Source organism: Sturnira hondurensis, unplaced genomic scaffold (assembly GCF_014824575.4).
Source record: "Sturnira hondurensis isolate 20B ecotype Veracruz unplaced genomic scaffold, ASM1482457v3 Scaffold0024912, whole genome shotgun sequence".
NCBI lineage: Eukaryota > Metazoa > Chordata > Mammalia > Chiroptera > Phyllostomidae > Sturnira > Sturnira hondurensis.
In genome coordinates, this window is record NW_028097543.1 from 888,042 (window position 1) to 906,831 (window position 18,790).

At 39.0% G+C, this 18,790-nt stretch overlaps 1 protein-coding gene across 3 annotated transcripts in view; it reads right to left on the bottom strand.

Moving 5' to 3' along the window:
* The window catches only part of MAP7D3 (MAP7 domain containing 3), a 34,744-nt gene extending 19,528 nt beyond the window's left edge, over positions 1 to 15,216 (bottom strand). For 2 of the 3 annotated variants that reach the window (XM_037039024.1, XM_037039023.1), the window contains exons 1-6: positions 15,032 to 15,216; positions 8,741 to 8,839; positions 8,570 to 8,653; positions 7,279 to 7,442; positions 3,798 to 3,903; positions 2,665 to 2,769 (exon numbers count right to left, since the gene is read on the bottom strand). In XM_037039024.1, the coding sequence (XP_036894919.1) occupies positions 2,665 to 2,769; positions 3,798 to 3,903; positions 7,279 to 7,442; positions 8,570 to 8,653; positions 8,741 to 8,839; positions 15,032 to 15,092 (619 nt within the window). In that variant the 5' untranslated portion in view covers positions 15,093 to 15,216. The remainder of the gene's footprint in view (positions 1 to 2,664; positions 2,770 to 3,797; positions 3,904 to 7,278; positions 7,443 to 8,569; positions 8,654 to 8,740; positions 8,840 to 15,031) is intronic. The other variant, XM_037039025.1, reaches the window with a different exon arrangement.
* Positions 15,217 to 18,790: the final 3,574 nt, after the last annotated feature.

Sequence of the window (18,790 nt, forward strand, 5' to 3'; positions counted from 1 at the left end):
TCTTCCACAGATACCTTCTTGTATTAAAAACTAGTAAAGAAATAATTATCAAATATACTTGGAATTGCTTCTTCAGGGCAATTTAAGTAATTATTATCTTCAAATTCATCATCTGTCCCTTCTCTTTACATGTCTCATTAATACAGCAAGTAGACGTGTGAGTGAAAGCATATTAGTGTCTGCTCAGTATACTTAAAATGTTATAAATATCTCTGGAGGAAATCTTTGCTAATATGTCAAAGCACTAGAGAGTGACCATCAATGCTTGTGAAACAAGATACATTAAAATGAAAGTATATAAACACGACAATGCAATGATATTTAATTTTTCTAAAAGACTGGGTTAGTGAAATATAAATTTTATTATATGACAAGAAGGTGCTAGAGAAAATCTTCCCACATTAATTTATGAATAGGTCTGGACTGTACATAAAAGTGTTTTGGAAAAGCATATTAAGGGTGCCCTGGCTGGTGTAGCTCAGTGGATTGAGCATGGGCCTGTGAAGCAAAGGGTCACTGGTTCAATTCCCAGTCAGGGCACATGCCTGGGTTGCAGGCCAGGGCCCCATTAGGGGATACATGAGAGGCAACCATATATTGATGTTTCTCTCCCACTCTTTCTCTTTCCCTTCCCCTCTCTCTAAAAATAAATAAATAAAATATTTTAAAAAAGAAAAGCACATTGAGGGTAATGGTGATAAGTAGATCAACTTTATGAGACCACTGCAAGAGAAAATGTGATGCACCCAAACTGACAAACAAAAGAACCCACAGCAAATTGCTGGAAACCGTAAGTGCCCTAAAAGTACAAACAACATAATGTAAGTATGAAGAAAACAAAAATTATTTAACATATTAAAAATACAATATTTAGACAAAATAGAAATATTTCCCACTAAGGTAACTACTTCTACAACTAATTATACTTTAAATCAGATTCAGAATCTTTTGCTGTATTGAAATTTTATAGCAATCTGCATTGTTCCAAAAACTGTCAAGGCACCTAATAATACAACAACAAAAAAAACCCAAACCCTTTTTTTTGCTTCCTGAAAGATACTTTACTTCACATGAAATTTAAAATAATTAGCATTTAGCCCTGGGTGGTGTAGCTCAGTGGACTGAGCACGGGCCTGCGAACCAGATGATTGTGGTTCGATTTCCAGTCAGGGCACATGCCTGGGTTGCAGGCCAGTTCCCGGCAGGGGCCAGTTCCCTGCAGGGGCCAGTTCCCAGCAGGGGATGCACAAGAAGCAACCATGCACTGATGTTTCTCTTCCTCTGTCCTTCCCTTCCCCTCTAAAGATAAATAAATAAAATATTAAAAAAATAAAATAATTTGCATTTAACTCTGCAAAGTGTTTCCTGATACTCGTTTTTCTTATTATCTTGGGTGCTGTTTCCTGCTTCATTATAATTTTATTAGTTTTTTATTTTTTAAAACTTTTTAAAAACTTTTTTTTATTGTTCAAGATGTCTCCATTTTCCCACCACCCCAGCCACCCCCTCTTCCCTAATTCAAACTATAACTACACTTTGTTTTTCAATTCATAAGGTAAAGAAGTGGTATTTCTTTTTTTATTTTTGAATTTATTTTTAGACAGAGGGAAAGTGAGGGAGAGGGAAAGAAACATCAATGTGTGGTTTCCTCTCACACACCCTCTACTGGGGACCTGGACCCAGGCATGTGCCCTGACTGGGAATGGAACCTGCGGCCCTTTGGTTCACAGGCTGGCACTCAATTCACTGAGCTACACCAGCCAGAGTGGTATTTCTCCTTTTTAATGGGAAAGTTTGAGGGAATGCTGTGGAATGTTAGCATGTCTTTTTCCTGCCATAATCATTTCTGTTTTTATCTCCAAAAAGAAAAAGGGTTTTGGGTTTGTTTGATTTATGGGTATGGATTGCCTAATCCATTTCCATTATTAATGAAAGCACCATGTGTTACAGCCACAAATGGTCACTGACACACACTCGGACATCAAATTTTAAAGTAAGAAATTAAAAGGGCAAACACCAGAGGCAAAAGGTATTTGATTTGATGTATCCATAGTAGGCAAATTCATTGGGATCTTAACTATAAAACCAGGAAGGTGATTATACTTGCTTGTCAACTTTACAAAGTTGTTGTGAATAACAAATATATGTAAAGCAGATCAATCTGTCCATTGCTATATATATGCTATTATTTTCCTTAAATGAGATAATGTTTATAAAACATTGAAAATTGAATGGCTGGTTTAACTAGTCCCCAGGAAAAAAAGATTTCATTCATAGGTTAGAAAGAATATGAATTAATTTTAAGATAAATTATTGTGTCACTCAGTGGCCATGAATTTTAGTCAAAATATGTTTCACCTTGGGCTACCTGAGTGTAACAAACCAATCTGATGTGATTAACACACAAATCACAAAGAGGATTTACACTGGATATTTATATTGATATACTGATTTTACATATATGCATACACTGATATTTATATTGGTATATTGATGACAATACAAAATGGTAATGACCATGTCCACTGTAAATCAATGTGGTGCTCTTCTGTAGTAAATCCAAATGTGGAACAATCTAAAGAATAAGTGGTACTGTTAAAATACATATAAAGAATTGATTTCACTGATTTGAAATTCAGTGGAATACATAAAATAACTACTTACTCTTGGCAACAGAATTCTGAAGACTGGAAGATGGCCCAGTTCTTTGTTTGCTTGATCCAGAAGTCTCCTGTTCAAGTCTTTCAGTAGCTACAGATCGTTTACCAACTGAGAAAAGATACAATTTTTACTGTATTCCTATTTTAAGAAAGAATCATAAGTCCAAAATAATGAGTTCATGATGTAGTTCTATGGAGCCTTAACATGGATTAATTAGGTATACAACATTCATTATCAGTCATACCTTAACAACTATGTAAATTTAATTTAGGTTTTATGAAATTGTGTAGAATTAGTCCGCATGTAGGAAAATTTACAGTACATCAATAGTAAACAAGACAGAATTCATTTATTTTAAAAACTAACAAGCAAAATATAACCAAAGACACTGAAATTGAGAACAGGCTGACAGTGAACAGAGAGGAGAGAGGAGGAAATTTCAGAGGAAAAGGGTAAAGGATTTGCAAAAACAAGTATAAAGGACACATGGACAATAATAAGGGGGGGTGGAATGAACGGGAGGGAGGTGGGGTGAGCCGGGGGTGGGCTGGGATGAGGGTAAAGGCAGAAAACTGTACTTGAACAACAATCAAAACAAAAAATAAAAAATTTAGCCCTGGCTGGTGTAGCTCAGTGGATCGAGTGTGGGCCTGCAAACCACACGATCGCGGTTCGATTCCCAGTCAGGGCACATGCCTGGGTTGCAGGCCAGTTCCCGGTTCCCGGCAGGGGACACATGAGAGGCAACCATACATTGATATTTCTCTCCCTCTCTCCTTCCCTTCCCCTCTAAGATAAATAAATAAAATCTTTAAAAAAAAATAAAAAATTTAAAATAACATGCACTGAAAAAAGTGTGTCAAGCTTATTTATTATTAATCATTTTATACTAATTACAAGTTTAACTGGTAAGGTTTTGCATGTCCTGGATAAAATAAAGTTATAAAATTTTTACCTGTTTCTTTTGCAATCTCACAACACAGGTGAAATACTGTGCATGCTGAAGAGTACATGACAGCATTTTCATTTAAGATACAAAACTCAAAACCGCGTTGTAAATGCAACCTTACACTAACAGCCAATATTTAAATATAAGCATGAATGAACTTAGTTTAAACGCTGTTTGTATTAATTACCCATTTTGCTTTCAGAGTTCACTGTCGTAGAGCCTTCCCATCTTTTCAGACGTTCAATGTGGTTGTTGCGCTCCAATGTACGAGAGACAACAGCTTTGAATTTCTCCTATTTAAAATAAGCAAGTAAAATTAAGTAAATGCCAACAGTGTTTACACATTCCTTTTAGTGCTTAGTGTAACTGTAATCTATGGGTTATAAAACAACACCATCACCAAATTTTTGTATCAGGCAGAATCTTTTGTATCAAAGTTAAAAATAGACATGTCTCAGTTTATTAATCAATATTAGCGCTTCTCTTGAACAACTAGATTTTAATCTTAGGAATCTGAATTGAAGAACTGTGCTTCCCTCTGCTTATGTCATTAGGAATTTAGCATCATGCTTGTAGCCTCTTGCTACCAATTAGAGAAGACTAAGGGGACCAATTTTGTGTTTACTAATCATACCTTATGTTTTATTATTTTCCTGCTTTAATTTTCCCCTCTGCTTGAATCCGTCAAACATACATCACGTGGCTATAGTATGTATTTTTTAATATGCCTGAAACTCTTTGTTAGAACGAGGCAAGAAAAAAATCAACTAACACACGACATAAAATCTATGCCACAATCATCCACTGTACTCACATTTATAACATCTTAAATTCTGGTGTTACATAATCCAGTTTTTTAAAAGATAATTGATGTGCTTGTCTTGACCTCGAGTTTAAACTTCTTAGGATAACAACTACACAAATGTCAATGCCACACAATGACAAAACAAAAGCACTGCCAGAAATGAGACGGTTTTCTTTATTTAGATATTTTTCAGGCCTATGCTGAAACATACCATGGGTTATACTAAGGTAAGCAAATTAACTCCAGGGCTAGCTTTTCTATTTTTCCCTGACAACCACCGTTTCTTAGCAACATCATCCTTGTAACGTCCCCACCGTTTCTCTGAGGGCAAAAAGGGTAAACATACTAGGCAGATGGAGAATTGGCTGTATCCTCTCAGAAGAGTAGCAACTGCAATTATCAAAGATTTTCAAAAAACGTATCTAAGGTTAACATTTTAAAATTGTATTTTCTAACAGAAAATTGTTCCAAATTACTCAGAAACCCAGAATGTATAATGAACACTAAAATCAGAGATTAATCTTATATTAATAGAACATTACTGATTCCTAAAAATTCCATCCTGCTGTTTCCATCCAAATGAACTTGTGCTCACAGGTTCCTTCTTGCATCTGTGGCTCAGATATACCATATTTTGCTGTGTACAATATGCACCCATGTTTTTGGCCCAAAATTTCAAGAACAAAAATCATTTAATTTTTTAATTCAATTTTTTAAAGATTTTATTTATTTATCTTTAGAGGGGAAGGGAAGGAGAGAGGGAGAGAAATATCAATGTATGGTTGCTTCTCATGGTTCCCCTGCTGGGAACTAGCTTGCAACCCAGGCATGTGCCCTGACTGGGAATCGAACCACGATCCTTTGGTTCCCAGGCCTGCGCTCAATCCATTGAGCTACAGCAGCCAGAGCTAATTCAACTTTTTCAATTTATATTTAAATACTGGTTTTCTGTATTAGAAAGGAATTTTTAGCATTTTTGAACAGGTTATGGTACAAGAAATTTTATGTAATAATAATCACAAAACACAAGAACAGATAAAAGTTACCTCAGGTACTACCCGTGGATAACACGCATCCTTATTTTTCCCTCAAAAATTTGGACACAAAAAGTGCGCATTACAAAGGGCAAAATATGGTATCTCCTGTGGCCCCTGCTCAGCATCAGGAATTTGGGTTTTTTCCTTGATCTACCTACAACCTACCTAAAAAGTCCCATGGTCCCTGCTGTGCTCCCCCACGTGAGCTCTCTGGGGTTGATACTCTTTGGCTGTTTTCTTGTCTTTCTGCCTCTTTTCTCACCATGTCTCTGGCTCCCTTTCTGTTGTGTCATTTTGTTGCATTCTCCTCTATATTCTCTCAGATTCCTCTTCCCCTAAAATGGTATTTTTTTCTCTCAGTCCTTGGGACTGCCTCTCTCCTCCACTCTGGCCCACTCAGCACACACAGTTTTCTGTTTCACTTTCTTCGGTTCTCTGTCTTTTCTTAAGTTATATTCTCTTCCTCTCTCCCCCTCTTTCTCTTCAACATAGATAAGTAAATTAAGGACATGTTTCACAGAGAAAAATGAAGTGACAGAACTTCTAAACGAGAGTCCATCAACTACTGAATTGCAAAAAGAGCACAAGCAATTCCTGAAAAGAAAGTTCAAAAAGACAGAGAAAGTGGTAATGGATTACAAATGGGGAAGAAATGGCACAAAGACAGTCCTAGAATAAGGAAGATCCACAGATGGAGGTAAAAGCTGGGGGTGAGGAATGTGCCAGAGCAACTGTGTACAGAAGGAATGAGGAAAAGATAGCATCAGAGAGAAAGACAGAGAGGAATGCTCGCGGAACCAAAATTTGGTTCCAGAAATGGAACCAAAGAGAAAAAGGAGAAAAAGAAATGTAAAACTTAGAGCAACCTAGGAAAAAAGAGAAAGATAAAAGTCCACATACTAAGGGAATAACAGGCAGAAGGTACAGAGATGAGAAGAGAAAGAGAGGCAAGCTAAAACAAAGGAAGAAAAGTGAGGCACATAAAACAGAGAACCAGAAGACAGACTAAGACTTATTTAGAGACACCTGAGAGTCACTGAAATGAAGAAAAGAGAATGCCAGCAAGAAAGAGAATGGTGTCACAGAGAATTTGCCAGATTTAGAAGAGTCAATTTACTCCAAGTAAAGTAGTGCAATGAACTACAAGAGAAAAATTTGGTGTCAGACAGAATCATATAGAATGAGACAGGGAGCCAGATGTCCATGTATAAATAATAAAAGAAATTAGGTAGAGAGGGACAGAAGGGAAAAAGAGAGGGCATCACAAAGGTGGTGACTCATACTAAGAAGTGCCAAAGACACTAACAGAGTCAAGAAAGGAAAAGAGAACAGTGGGCCACAAAACAACAGAGAAAAAAAGGGAATTGAAGAACATGAGGGAGAGGGCCAGGGAGTGTGTGCACACACAAGAGGGAATCAGAGAAATGTGTAAGGGAGCAGTGCTTGGAGTTGGCTGGGGCTCAGCCATGCAATCAGAGTTGTAGTTGGGAAAAGTAAGCCTGTCAGATGGGGCCCTGAAAGGGAGGGCTAAATAGTGGGTCCGTGCATATTAGGAATCAGGTCACTGAAAACTTCTTGGTAGAAGAGAGCTACTCAGAGCAAATCCTGGGCCCCAGGCACACTATGTGTTGTGTCCTGAAGGTGGACAGGGGTCTCATTTTAGATCTGCAAGGCTCCTCTTTACCTCAAGCCAGTGGTTTTAAACACTCGGAATGTGACTGGGACAGGAACAAGAGGCTCCAATATTGAAGGGAAGAAAGGAAGAATTGGCATTTGTTCCCTTTCCACAGTGTATCATCTAATTAACAGTCTAGAAAAATATGTACCTTATCTTCTCGTAATTTTTGTTTTCTTTTTTCTTCTGCAGATATTCTTCGCTGTTCATCTTTCTGCTTTTGTTCTCGCAGCTTCCGCTGTTTTTCTTCCATCTGTTTTTCATACTGGATCTTGGCCTTTCTTTCTTTTTCAAGCAGTTGCATTTCTTTAGTAGCTGAAATATTCCAAATACAAGGTGTAGGAGCCAAGAAAATATTTAAAGTTTTTCACATTACATACAGAGGAGAAAGTTAGTATTTTTCATTCTCTTTCTTAAAAATAATCTGTGCTAATCATTTTATTTAATAATTTAAGAAAAATAATCTTAAAAATAAAATGATTAATAAACTAAACATTTATTTTATAAATGAACACAGGTGCATTTTCGCTGGGTGTTCATTTAACTCCACAGAAGTAAATTAACTTAGATGACTTTCATCCTGTCTGAACCAAAATTCCAATTAAAGTTTCATCCACGATATTTCTTATAATTTGAGGTGAAGTGAAACCCCACCCAATTAACATGGCATACACTAAAACAAGAAATTTTTTTAAAACACATGACCAGAGCGTGGTTTTTCCTCTTCTATTAGGAAATCCCTTTCAAAGGCCTCATCTATACAGACCACATTGAGCATGCCAGTTCATTGGCTTAGTCACATACCACATTTCAATCTTTGCCTATATTCAAATTCCCCCTTGCTTAAGCATCTATACAGTTGTAAAATAGTCTCCGGCTTACAGCTAGGAAGAAAGAGCTCCTCGCCAAAACAAAGGTAATTGATATTCCATTTGAATAAAGTTGAGCTCTAGTATTGGCAGTGTATTTAGAGGACCAGAGGACAGAAATACACAGCTGAAAAGGCACTCTCAAGGCATATATAGAAAGATTACTCTTCTAGATAACCAGTTGATTCCAAGTTATACTTGAGAAGCATAGCAATCAGTGAAAGATACCATATCCACTAAGAATTCCTAGCAACTTCATTTACATGTTTAGTATCATTTTGCCAAGTCCCACTACTTATTTTTACAAATGTTGAAGATATATTCATACCTTAGTTTTCAGAAAATTAAAATTAACAGTAATTACTACTTCAAAAATTAAAACAATTTAGTCAAGTATTTTTATGTGCCTTCTTTATCTAATTTAGTATAAGCATTCAATCCAATATAATACATACTATAAAAACTGTAATCTATCACATAAACAGCTCAGGAAAAGTAAGTAAAACTACTTTGGAAATATGAAACTTAATATAAAATTCATTCATTTCGATTTTTTAAAAGTCTAAAATATACCATCTTGTTGTCTTCTTTTTTCTTCTCTGCGCTCCTTTGCTAATTGTTGTTTTATATCATTTTTAAGCACAGATCCATCTGTTACTAAAAAAAGAATATGGTTAGATATCAATTGGATATAAAATTTTAATGAAATGACACTTGGACATCAGAGCATTCTAGAAATTATACCTGGTTTAAATGGTGATCTTGTATTTGAGGATTGGAATGAGGACATGCTAAACCGATGCTGACTGCGTTTCTCTAGAGCAATGGCATTAGTGGCAGTATCTAAAATACAGGGATATAAAGGGAGGGGTTAGATACTGAGAACACAAATAGCTAATACAGAGAGCCCTCAAAGCATATTGTGTCTTTGATGCTAAAAGATAGTGTATCTTCCATAAGTCATGATAGGTTAATCTGAGTCAACAACAAACATATATTGAGTTCATCATGTTCAACAACGATCTCACAAAAAATAAGTGTCTACTATGGATGTGACAGCGTATCTGTGGACATAAAGAGAATTGTTAATGGGAGTAGTAGCACAAGTTCGTGGATGAGCAGAAGCTACCGATTAATAGCTTTCAAAAATGTGTCAGACAAGACATTACACCAAGTACAATACTAAAAAACAGGTGGTAAGGAATTGGAAAAAATGTTTCACCATAAACTGGGAATTTCAAAAACATTTGGAGTTTATGGATCTTAATTTGAAAGCAAAAGTGTCAACAGTGAGATCCTTAGAGATTGGGCCCAACATTAAGGAGTACATTTATAAATGGCCTAGATTCAGGGGCTTTCTGCTCTGTCTGCAGTCACCTAAGCTGCTTTAAAAAAATAGCACTGCCTGACCCTCCCAGCCCCCCACTCTGAGGGGGTGGGACTCAGGCCTTTGCAGTTGCTAAAGGCTCTATTCTGATGCACAATGAAGGTGAAGAAACACTCAAGGAATTTCCAAGGAGATGGTATTATTCTAGGATTAAAGAACCACCACCACCAAGAAACCCTCCAACAACTCTTAGAAAACAGTATGGTGATTACCAGGAGGCAGGGGGGAAGTAGAAGAGGGTAAAGGGAGGATAAATGGTGATGGAAGGAGACTTGACTTTCGGTGGTGAGCACACAATACAACACACAGATGATGTATTATAGAATTGTACACCAGACACCTATATAATTTTATTAACCAATGTCAGCCCAAAAAATTCAATAGAAAATAAAAAAAAACAAGTCAAGCAAACAAACATAAATTACACAATACAAATTTACCTATGACTTGTGTAAACAGGTAGAAAAGCAGTAAACTTCAATAAGGAGGATGGGGGTTGAATGGAAAAGGTGAAGGGGAATACAGTCAATACTGCGGTAAGTTTTCACAGTGACAAATGATTACTAGATTTAGTGTGGTGTTCTCACTGCAAGGCATAAAAATGATGAATACTATTATACATTTGAAATCAATATAATGTTATATAACGACTATTATTAAATCTAAGAAATAAAAACTTTAATAGGGGTGAAATATAAGGAGAGCACAATTTGAGGTAAAGTAGTTGGTACTTTTAGAGCTGAAACACTTGAGGCTCATTACTGACTTCAACTTAAAATTCTAGGGTGATACACATACAAGCCATTATAGAGGTTTCCCTGAAACTTTTAGCTACAGTTATGGCTGTTTCTAAAATGCCCCACACTACTGGGAATCTTAAGGAAGGTTCTGGAGAGTAACAATAAAAATTCTCTTCTACCTTATAAAAAAGCACAAGAAGTATGGCCCTGTGATACTGCCTACACTTCTGGTTTCTATATATCAAGGAAAATATAACAACTGAAGGTGGACAGTGAAAATGATTAAGGGAATACAGGTGCTCTCCTTGTACTTAGTAGAATGAATGGATTCTGAGATGTTTGTTGCCACTGGGATATCTGAGAGTCATTTTATAAAGTAACCTTGAAAGTCACATCACAACACTGCCATGGGGATCACTATTTCAAAAAGGAAACAGGATTTTTTTTTTTTACCCCAGAGACCTAACAGCTCAGATAATACATGACCTAGCTAAAGTGGAAGATTAGACTCTTCCCATCTTCCTCAATAATTGAACTACTAAAAAAAATTAAACTATTGTCATATTATGTAGACCACAATTACCCTTAGAATTTGAGTACTACTGTATTAAGAAAAAACTCTTAAACAAAATCTATAAATGAAGCCCTCCTACATACCCTCTCCCACTCACAACATTTCTATGTGAGCAAAGAGAAAACCAGTTGTTTTTGCACATTTGATTTTCTTAGGAGTCCTAAGGAAAGTTCATATTTTGGCACAATTTAGCTGACCAAAAGGGCAATTTCTCTCAAAATGCTCAATTTTACTAGATTCACAAAGCTTTTAAAAATTTTTTGTTGTTCAAGTACAGTTGTCTCCATTTCCCCCCACCACTCCCCACTACCCTAGCCATCCCCACCACCCACTCTCCATCCTATCCACTCTTTGGCTTTGTCCATGGGTCCTTTATACATGTCCCTTGATGACCCCTCCCCCTCCCCACCATTATCCCCTCCCACTTCCCCTCTGGTTACTGTCAGTTCTTAAGTTCACACAAAACAAACAAGCAAGCAAAATATAACCAAATTCATACATCTTACTAAAGAGAAGTAACCTTAGAATTAGCTGTGTTGGGAATAATGAACCAAATCATATAAGGCTCATGTGGTAACATTACATCAAATCTGATTTTTAGATCTTTATATCCAAATTCCTACTGGCAAGAAATACATTCACTAAAATGGCAGGCTCCAAAAATTATTTTAAAGCTCCAGGCAATGGGGCAAAGCCTTTATGTCTGCATGTACTCGTTTCTGGAATGACGGGATTTAGTTACCATTCATTTTAAAAGTATCGCTAAGGTACAGGAAGCATACTACTGTATTTCTGTAGTTCTTATACTAACTCTAAATCCCAAATTAAGGTTAAAAGTTACCTTGCCGACAGATTAAATTTTAAAAAGGCATAGAGTTTATTACTAAAACTGAATTGTGAATCTTTGTTATGGTACTTTCCTAAAAACTGCCATAACAAACAATGCATATCACTTCATCATATATGAAGTTCTATTTGTGTTAGTTTATTAAATTCTCATAACAATCCTATACAGTGGTTATTATTGTTTTTCCCATTTTTTTAACAGATGAGAAAATTGAAGCTAAACATAACTTTCCCAGATCACATGGGTAGTTAGTAATGGTCCAGAACATGTTTCAACTGTAGAGTAAGAAGCAACTTTACGCCCTGCTGCGTGTCCCGACTGGTGTGAGGCTGATACGGCTTGGTGGAATGAGTGCCAGCCTGAAAACCAAAGGGCCACTGATTCGATTCCTGATCAAGGCACTTGCCTCCGTTTCGGGCCAGGTACCCAGTTGGGGGTGTGCAAGAGGCAACCGGTTGACATCGATGATTCTCTCTACCTCTATTTCTCCCTCCCTTCCTCTCTCTCTAAAAATAAATTAAATACAACCTTTAAAAAAAGAAGCACGTTTACTTTGAAATCTTATATAATCGTGAAGGACCAAACTGTACAAAACTTGTATTAACCTCTGTATGACTTAGTTCATTATTCCCACCCCAGCTGCTAAGATTACTTCTGTTTAAAATATCACAAAAAAGAAATTAAGACCTAAATGTATAAAGTTGATTCAACAAGGAATAAATAAAATATACTTTGAAAAATACAGCAGTGGAAAGATTTTAAAATAAAGCATTTACCATTTCTTAAAATGATAGCACAATTATACTGTGGCTGAGTTTAAAAACTAAGTGTATAAGATATTACAAGCCCTAGCTGGTGTGGCTCAGTGGACTGAGCACTGGCCTGTAATCCAAAAGGTCACAGGTTTGATTCCCAGTCTGGGCACATGCCTAGGTTGCAGGTTTGGTCCCCAGTTGGGGGCATTTGAGAGGCAACCAATGTTTCTCTCACACATTGATCTTTCTCCCCTTCTTTCTCCCTCCCTTCCCCTCTCTCTAAAATAAATAAATAAAATCTTTTAAAAAAGGTATTACAAGAAAAAAATCATTCTCCTACAGGGAAAACTTACAATTAATCATCCTATCTAGGCCAATATAAGCTTTAGAATGAAATGAACCAAAAATTGGCATCACTAGGATGCCATAGTTAAGAATGTTGCCCTGGCTGGTGTGGCTCAGTGGATTGAGCACAGGCCTGTGAACCACACGATGGCGGTTCGATTCCCAGTCAGGGCACGTGCCTGGGTTGCAGGCCAGTTCCCAGCAGGGGACTCACGAGAGGCAGCCATGCATTGATGTTTCTCTCCTTCTCTCCTTCCCTTCCTCTCTAAAGATAAATAAATAAAATATTTAAAAAAAGAATGCTTACACTTAACAGATTTTTGAAAGATGTCATTGAAATTATGATGCCCTTTTAGGGCATAAAACACTTGAGCTCATCACTGACTTCAATAAATTGAAAATTTCTGCTTCTCCCTGCCTCCCCTTCCTCAGCACACACACACACACACACACACATAATCACATACATACACACACACAATCTGTATCACTATAAGCTCTGCTCCACTGGGCCAATTAAATGCAAAACAGGAAAAACAGTTAGTTCATGCCAACTAGTTAAGGATGGCAATAATCTCCTAAGGCTGCACACAAGAACTACAGCCCCCAAATGCTTACTCCCATGAGATGTCCATGATAAATATGTCCATACATATTCAGCAATTCTATGTGGTCTGCCATAGATGTTGCTCTAGAACCCCTCTCAGAATCCAACATAAAATCTGTAGCCCTACCAGCCCATGACCTTTCTTCCCCAAGATCCTTTCTTCTGTAATCAGAAATATTAGACCACATAAACTAGTACTTTCATTAGGTAAGAAAGGGCATAGATTGAAAAACTGATTGAACAGGCTTTTTATTGTTATAAAAGGGCTATGGTTGTGGAAGAGAACCATATTATGGGTACAGATTAATAGATTTAGTGCTACTCACTGTTATTGGGACAACAGAATAAAAAGAACCGACTGCCACAGAGTGGCAAAACATTCCACTGACTCTCTGCCCCTTCAGGAAATGGTGACACCAGGAGGGCAGTTCTGATCTAGCTTGTGATGCTTTCAATTTCCAATTTAAAATGGGCACCAAGGATGTCGACGAGGGATGTTTTAAGCATTTTTTGCATGGCTTTTTAAATTTTTAGTTTGAAATACTGTCAATTCAAGCAACTGTCCTAAACATTTTCAAATACTTTTCAACATTTAATATACCTATGTTTAGGGAGATTATCTAGAATACTGGTTAATTTAAATCAATGATATAAACCAGTGTCACAGAGCCTTTGGTGTTCATAAGGAATAAAACAATCTGAATTTATTGCATACTCACTCTCTAGAGACAGAAATGAGTTTTTCTCCTGATGGAACGATAAAAGTGTATTATGCTTCTAACATTCTTTGCAGAGTTGATTCAAAGCGTTTTCAAGTAACATAAAGCCTCCCAATCGTAACCAATCTAAATTAATTTTTCAACTGCAAATGAAAAAAATCCCCTAAGGATTTCAATAAAATCAATATGATGGTTTTATTCAACCTCATAGTGGAGGAAACTAGCCTGAGAAGTGGCAAAAAGCAACCTCCCACAAGCTAGAAATACTATCTCGCTCAGGTAGTTCCTGGAACAGTCTCCTAGAGCCAAGCAATTCGCTGACAAATTTTACAAAATTAACGATTTCGGGCCGGGGGAGACTTTTTTGGCGATGGGGTCAGTTTAGGAGAAGCACTCAAATCAGTTCAGCCTAGGGTCTGCAAGATGTCCCAGTGAAGGTGACATCGTGGCGAAGTCATGTGAATTAGGCGGAATAGCCAGCCGACCGACCTTGACCAGGAGCGTGCCGGAGGTAAGCTTTGGAAGAGAGGCAAAGACTGAGACCGTGGGAAAGAATCAGAGCGCGAACGCCCTGGGTAGAGAAGAAAACTCCAACCACCGATGCATCGAAGGGCTATCCCCGGCCGAGGAGGCGGTCTAGGCGCACCGAGTGCTGGAGGGCGCCAGCACCTCCCCGTCAGACGCCGAGTCCGCCGCGGCGGTTGAGCGGGCGCACGTCGCCCCCCAAGAGCAGGCAGGGCTCGAGATCGGCCGCGGGGTCCAGGGTTCCAGGCCGCCCCCTGCCCAGTAGCCCCCGTTAGTTCCGTTGCGCCCCTCGCGCGGGGTTCGGCCGTTGGCGGCCGTCCGTTTCCCCTTGCATCCTTGCCCCACCACAAGTCCCCGTCCCAGGTAGGCTTCTGCGGGAGTGGAGATAGGACCGGACTGAACCAGGCGACTCCGGAGCAAAGTTTTCTGGCGCCCACCGCGCCGCTTCGGTGATCTCCGGGGCCGCAGGAAACCCGGGTCCCACGCAGCCCGAGCCCCCGCACCCTCCTCCCGGGGAACCGCCACCGCCCGCTCACCCATGCGTTCCCGCATCCCTCTCAGGTATGTGCGGCCACCGGTGGCGGCGCGCTCCGCCATCTTCCGAACAGTCGACCCCCTAAGCCGCTAAGAGCGCTTTAGCCAGAGTGCGCAGACTCTCCCAGGGCTGCCTCTGTGGCTCGAACCCCGATGCCGGAGGGCGGGGCGGGGTGGGGTGGCTGGGCGGACCCCGCGGGCCCCGCCTACCTGGCCCGGCAAAAAGGGCTGCGCTGCTCTCCACCCCTCATCTCGTGACCTGTTGGGCAGAGACCACCTAGTGTAAACAAACCCTCTCCTACGTCCCCCCGCTCTCCCCTCCCCCTCCATTGTGGGGGGCCAGCCAGTCATCACGCGGCCAGTCATCATTCTATTTCTCATCACTTCTACCTGGCAACACAGTAACATTCTTTCTTCCCTTCACTCATTCGTTCTTTTAGGGAGCTTGTACTGAGTGCCTTCTGGGTGCGCTTGTGTCACGAGTTTGCTAGTCTTCGAAACACTACACAGAGAAAGGCCCAAATTGGGGGAAGGGACCCAGGGAAACGTCGGGAGAGACAGGTTCCTGTGAAATGCTAGGGATCTGAACTTGGGCAGAGACTTTCTTAAACTTTGTACAATAAATCATGACCCTCTTAGGTCTCAAAGTTGCACAAATTATCTTTTGGGTGCTTGTGGGTCTTTAAATTGAAGGAGAGGACTTGCCTTAATCTCTCCGGATTTTGGAGGAAGTCCTTGGAGTTTGCTGAATGTCGTTGTCGGCCTCCCCCCCCCCCAAGGAAAAGCTTCATTGGCTGGGTGTGCCTTTGAGGGGAAGACATCATTTTCATGGGTGGTTGCCTGTGCAAAGTGGAGTCACCCCCTTTATTAGTGTGGTGTGGCACATGGTTACTTGTAGAGAACAGTTTATCCATGGGATCCTAGGATGGGACAGGAGACCCCCACAAATGGGGCAGGCAAAAACACTTACTGATTCTTACTGTGTGCCGGATACTGTTCTAACTGCATTACATTTATTAACTCGTTTAATCTTCCCACAACCCTGCTAGGTAGGTATTATTATCACCCCCATGTTGTGGACAAGAAAACTAAAGCAGATAGAGGTTAAATAATTTATCCAGAGTCACACAGTTGTAAGTAACTGAATTGGAATTTGAACTCAACATGACTGACCACAGTATCCATTTGCTTAACCTTATGCCATACTGTTTCATGAGATTTGAGCTATGGAGTATAAAATTTGTGAATGATTAGTATCCAGAATGCATAAAGATCTAAAGACACAGAAGGAAAAGACAACCTCCAAACAGTGAGCAGAAGACATAAACAGAGTTTATATAAGGAGAAAACGCAAAACGGTCAATTAACATAAGAAAAGATGCTCAAACTCTTCAGCAGTGAGAGAATATAAAGCAAAACCTCAAGGTGTCTTGTTAAACCTACAGATTTGGCAAAAATTAAAAAACACAATAAATAAGTGTTGGTGAGGCTGTAGATTAGTAATACTAGTGTTAAGTTCTATTAAGCAGTGTAAAAGAGCCTACTACTACTAGGCTCTTTTACATGGCGCCTTGAAGGTGGTGGGCTGCTTCAGGATGAAGCTGAGTATGTGTTTCCCAGACACTGGCTGCCAGAAACTCATTGAAGTGGATGATGAACACAAACTTCATACCTTTTATGAGAAGTGTATGAGCATAGAAGTTGCCGCTGATGCTCTGGGTGAGGGATAGAGGGGTTATGTGGTTCGAGTTAGTGGTGGGCACAACAAAGTTTCCCGGTGAAGTAGGCTGTCTTGACCCGTGGCTGTGTCCACCTGCTGCTGAGTAAGGGGCATTCCTGTTATAGACCAAGGAGGACTAGAGAGTGAAAGCACAAATCGGTTTGGGGTTGTACTGTGGGCCAATCTCAGTGTTCTGTTCTTGGTCATTGTTTTGTTGTTGTTGTTGTTGTTGTTGTTGTTGTTGTTTTAAGGAAGAAAGATAGTCCTGGTCTCACTGATACTACTGTGCCTTGTCACATAGGGCCCAAAAGAGCCAGCAGAATCTGCAAACTTTTCAATCTCTCTAAAGATGACGTCTGCCAATATGTTGTGAGAATGTCCCTAAACATAAAGGTAAGAAAACTAGGACCAAAGCACCCAAGTGATTCAGCATCTTGTTATTTCACATGTCGTACAGCAAAAATGTTGGCATATTACTCTAAAGCAGGGGAGTCCAACCTGTGGCTTATGGGCTGCATGTGGCCCAGCACAAAATGGTAAATTTACTAAAACATTATGAAAAATTTTTTGTAAGTACGTGTCACAATGTATTAGTGTGGCCCAAGACAACTCTTCCAGTGTGGCCCAGAGACACCAAAAGGTTGGATACCTCTGCAACGTACTAAGAAAAATAAGGAAGAGACTGCAGAATACACTAAACTTTTGGCTAAGAAAATGAAGAAGACCAAAGAAAAACACCAAGAACGGATTACTGAGAGACATAGGGTATCCTCTCTGAGAGCTTCCACCCCTAAATCTGAGTCCAGTCAAAAATGAGGTTTTTCTAAGAGTAACAAATAAATAAAAGCAAATATTTATTTTTTTCTCCAAAAAATGCTAGTAAGGGTAAAAGTTTGGCAATTATAGCACCCCAAAGCCTGCTCTTATGTATATACAGACACCAGTGCTTTGTCACATATACATTATGATAGCCATGTTTATTAATATGGCACACATGTGATTAGGGTGCCAGCAAAGCATATGAACTATACAAAGCTATAAAATGAGTTCTAATGAATTCATGTGAAACTTCACAAACAGAAAATTTAGAAAAATGCAACCTCACCCTTGGATTTCTTGCAAAAATGTTGAAAATGTTTAGCCTATTGCTAGATGTCTAACCCATCCATTAATGAGGCAACATTCAGACAAATGCAGACGGTGACATTTTCTACAAAACACTTGGCCTGGATGCTTCAAAACGCTAATGGCGTGAAAGATTGAAAATAAACGTCAGGGAAGTGATCTAGATCGCAGGAAGAGAACAAGTGTAATACATGATCCTTGATTAGAGCTAGATTAAAACAAACTCAGGGGTACTTCTTATTGAGACAATTGGGAAAATTTTAATATAAACAATATTAGATAATCTTATTGTATCAAGGTCAAATTTCTTTGGTGTGAAAATGATATTGTGGTCGTCCAGGAAAGCATTCTTTTTCTTAAGAAGTAAGTGCTGCAGAATTTAGGGGTAAAGCATCATAATATTTGAAACACTGGCAAGTAATGTAGTTCAGAGGGAAAACAGCAAATATCACAAAATGTTAAAAATTGGTGAATCTTGATGTCTCGGAAATATTGATTTTACTATTCTTTCAACTCTTCTGTGGGTTTGAAATTTTTCAAAATAACAAGTTGGAGGGTTTTTTTTTAATCTAGAAATTTTGTCTTCAGCTTACTTGCATATACCACCACTTTCAAAAATGAAATTTGATTTGGAATTACATATGGGGGGGCACTCTTGATATTCTTTTCAGTATTTAAAGCAGGGGTGTCAAACTCATTTTCACCAGGGGCTACGTCACCTCATGGTTGCCTTCAAAGAGCCGAAATAATATTAGGACTGTATAAGTGTAGCTACTCCCTAACTGTTAAGGAGTTGAAAATATATTCAGCCCTTTGAAGGCAACCGTGAGGCTGATGTGGCCCCTGGTGAAAATGAGTTTGATACCCTTAAAGCCTCTAAATGCCTTTATCCTGTCCAGGAGTGGGGGAATTGGGG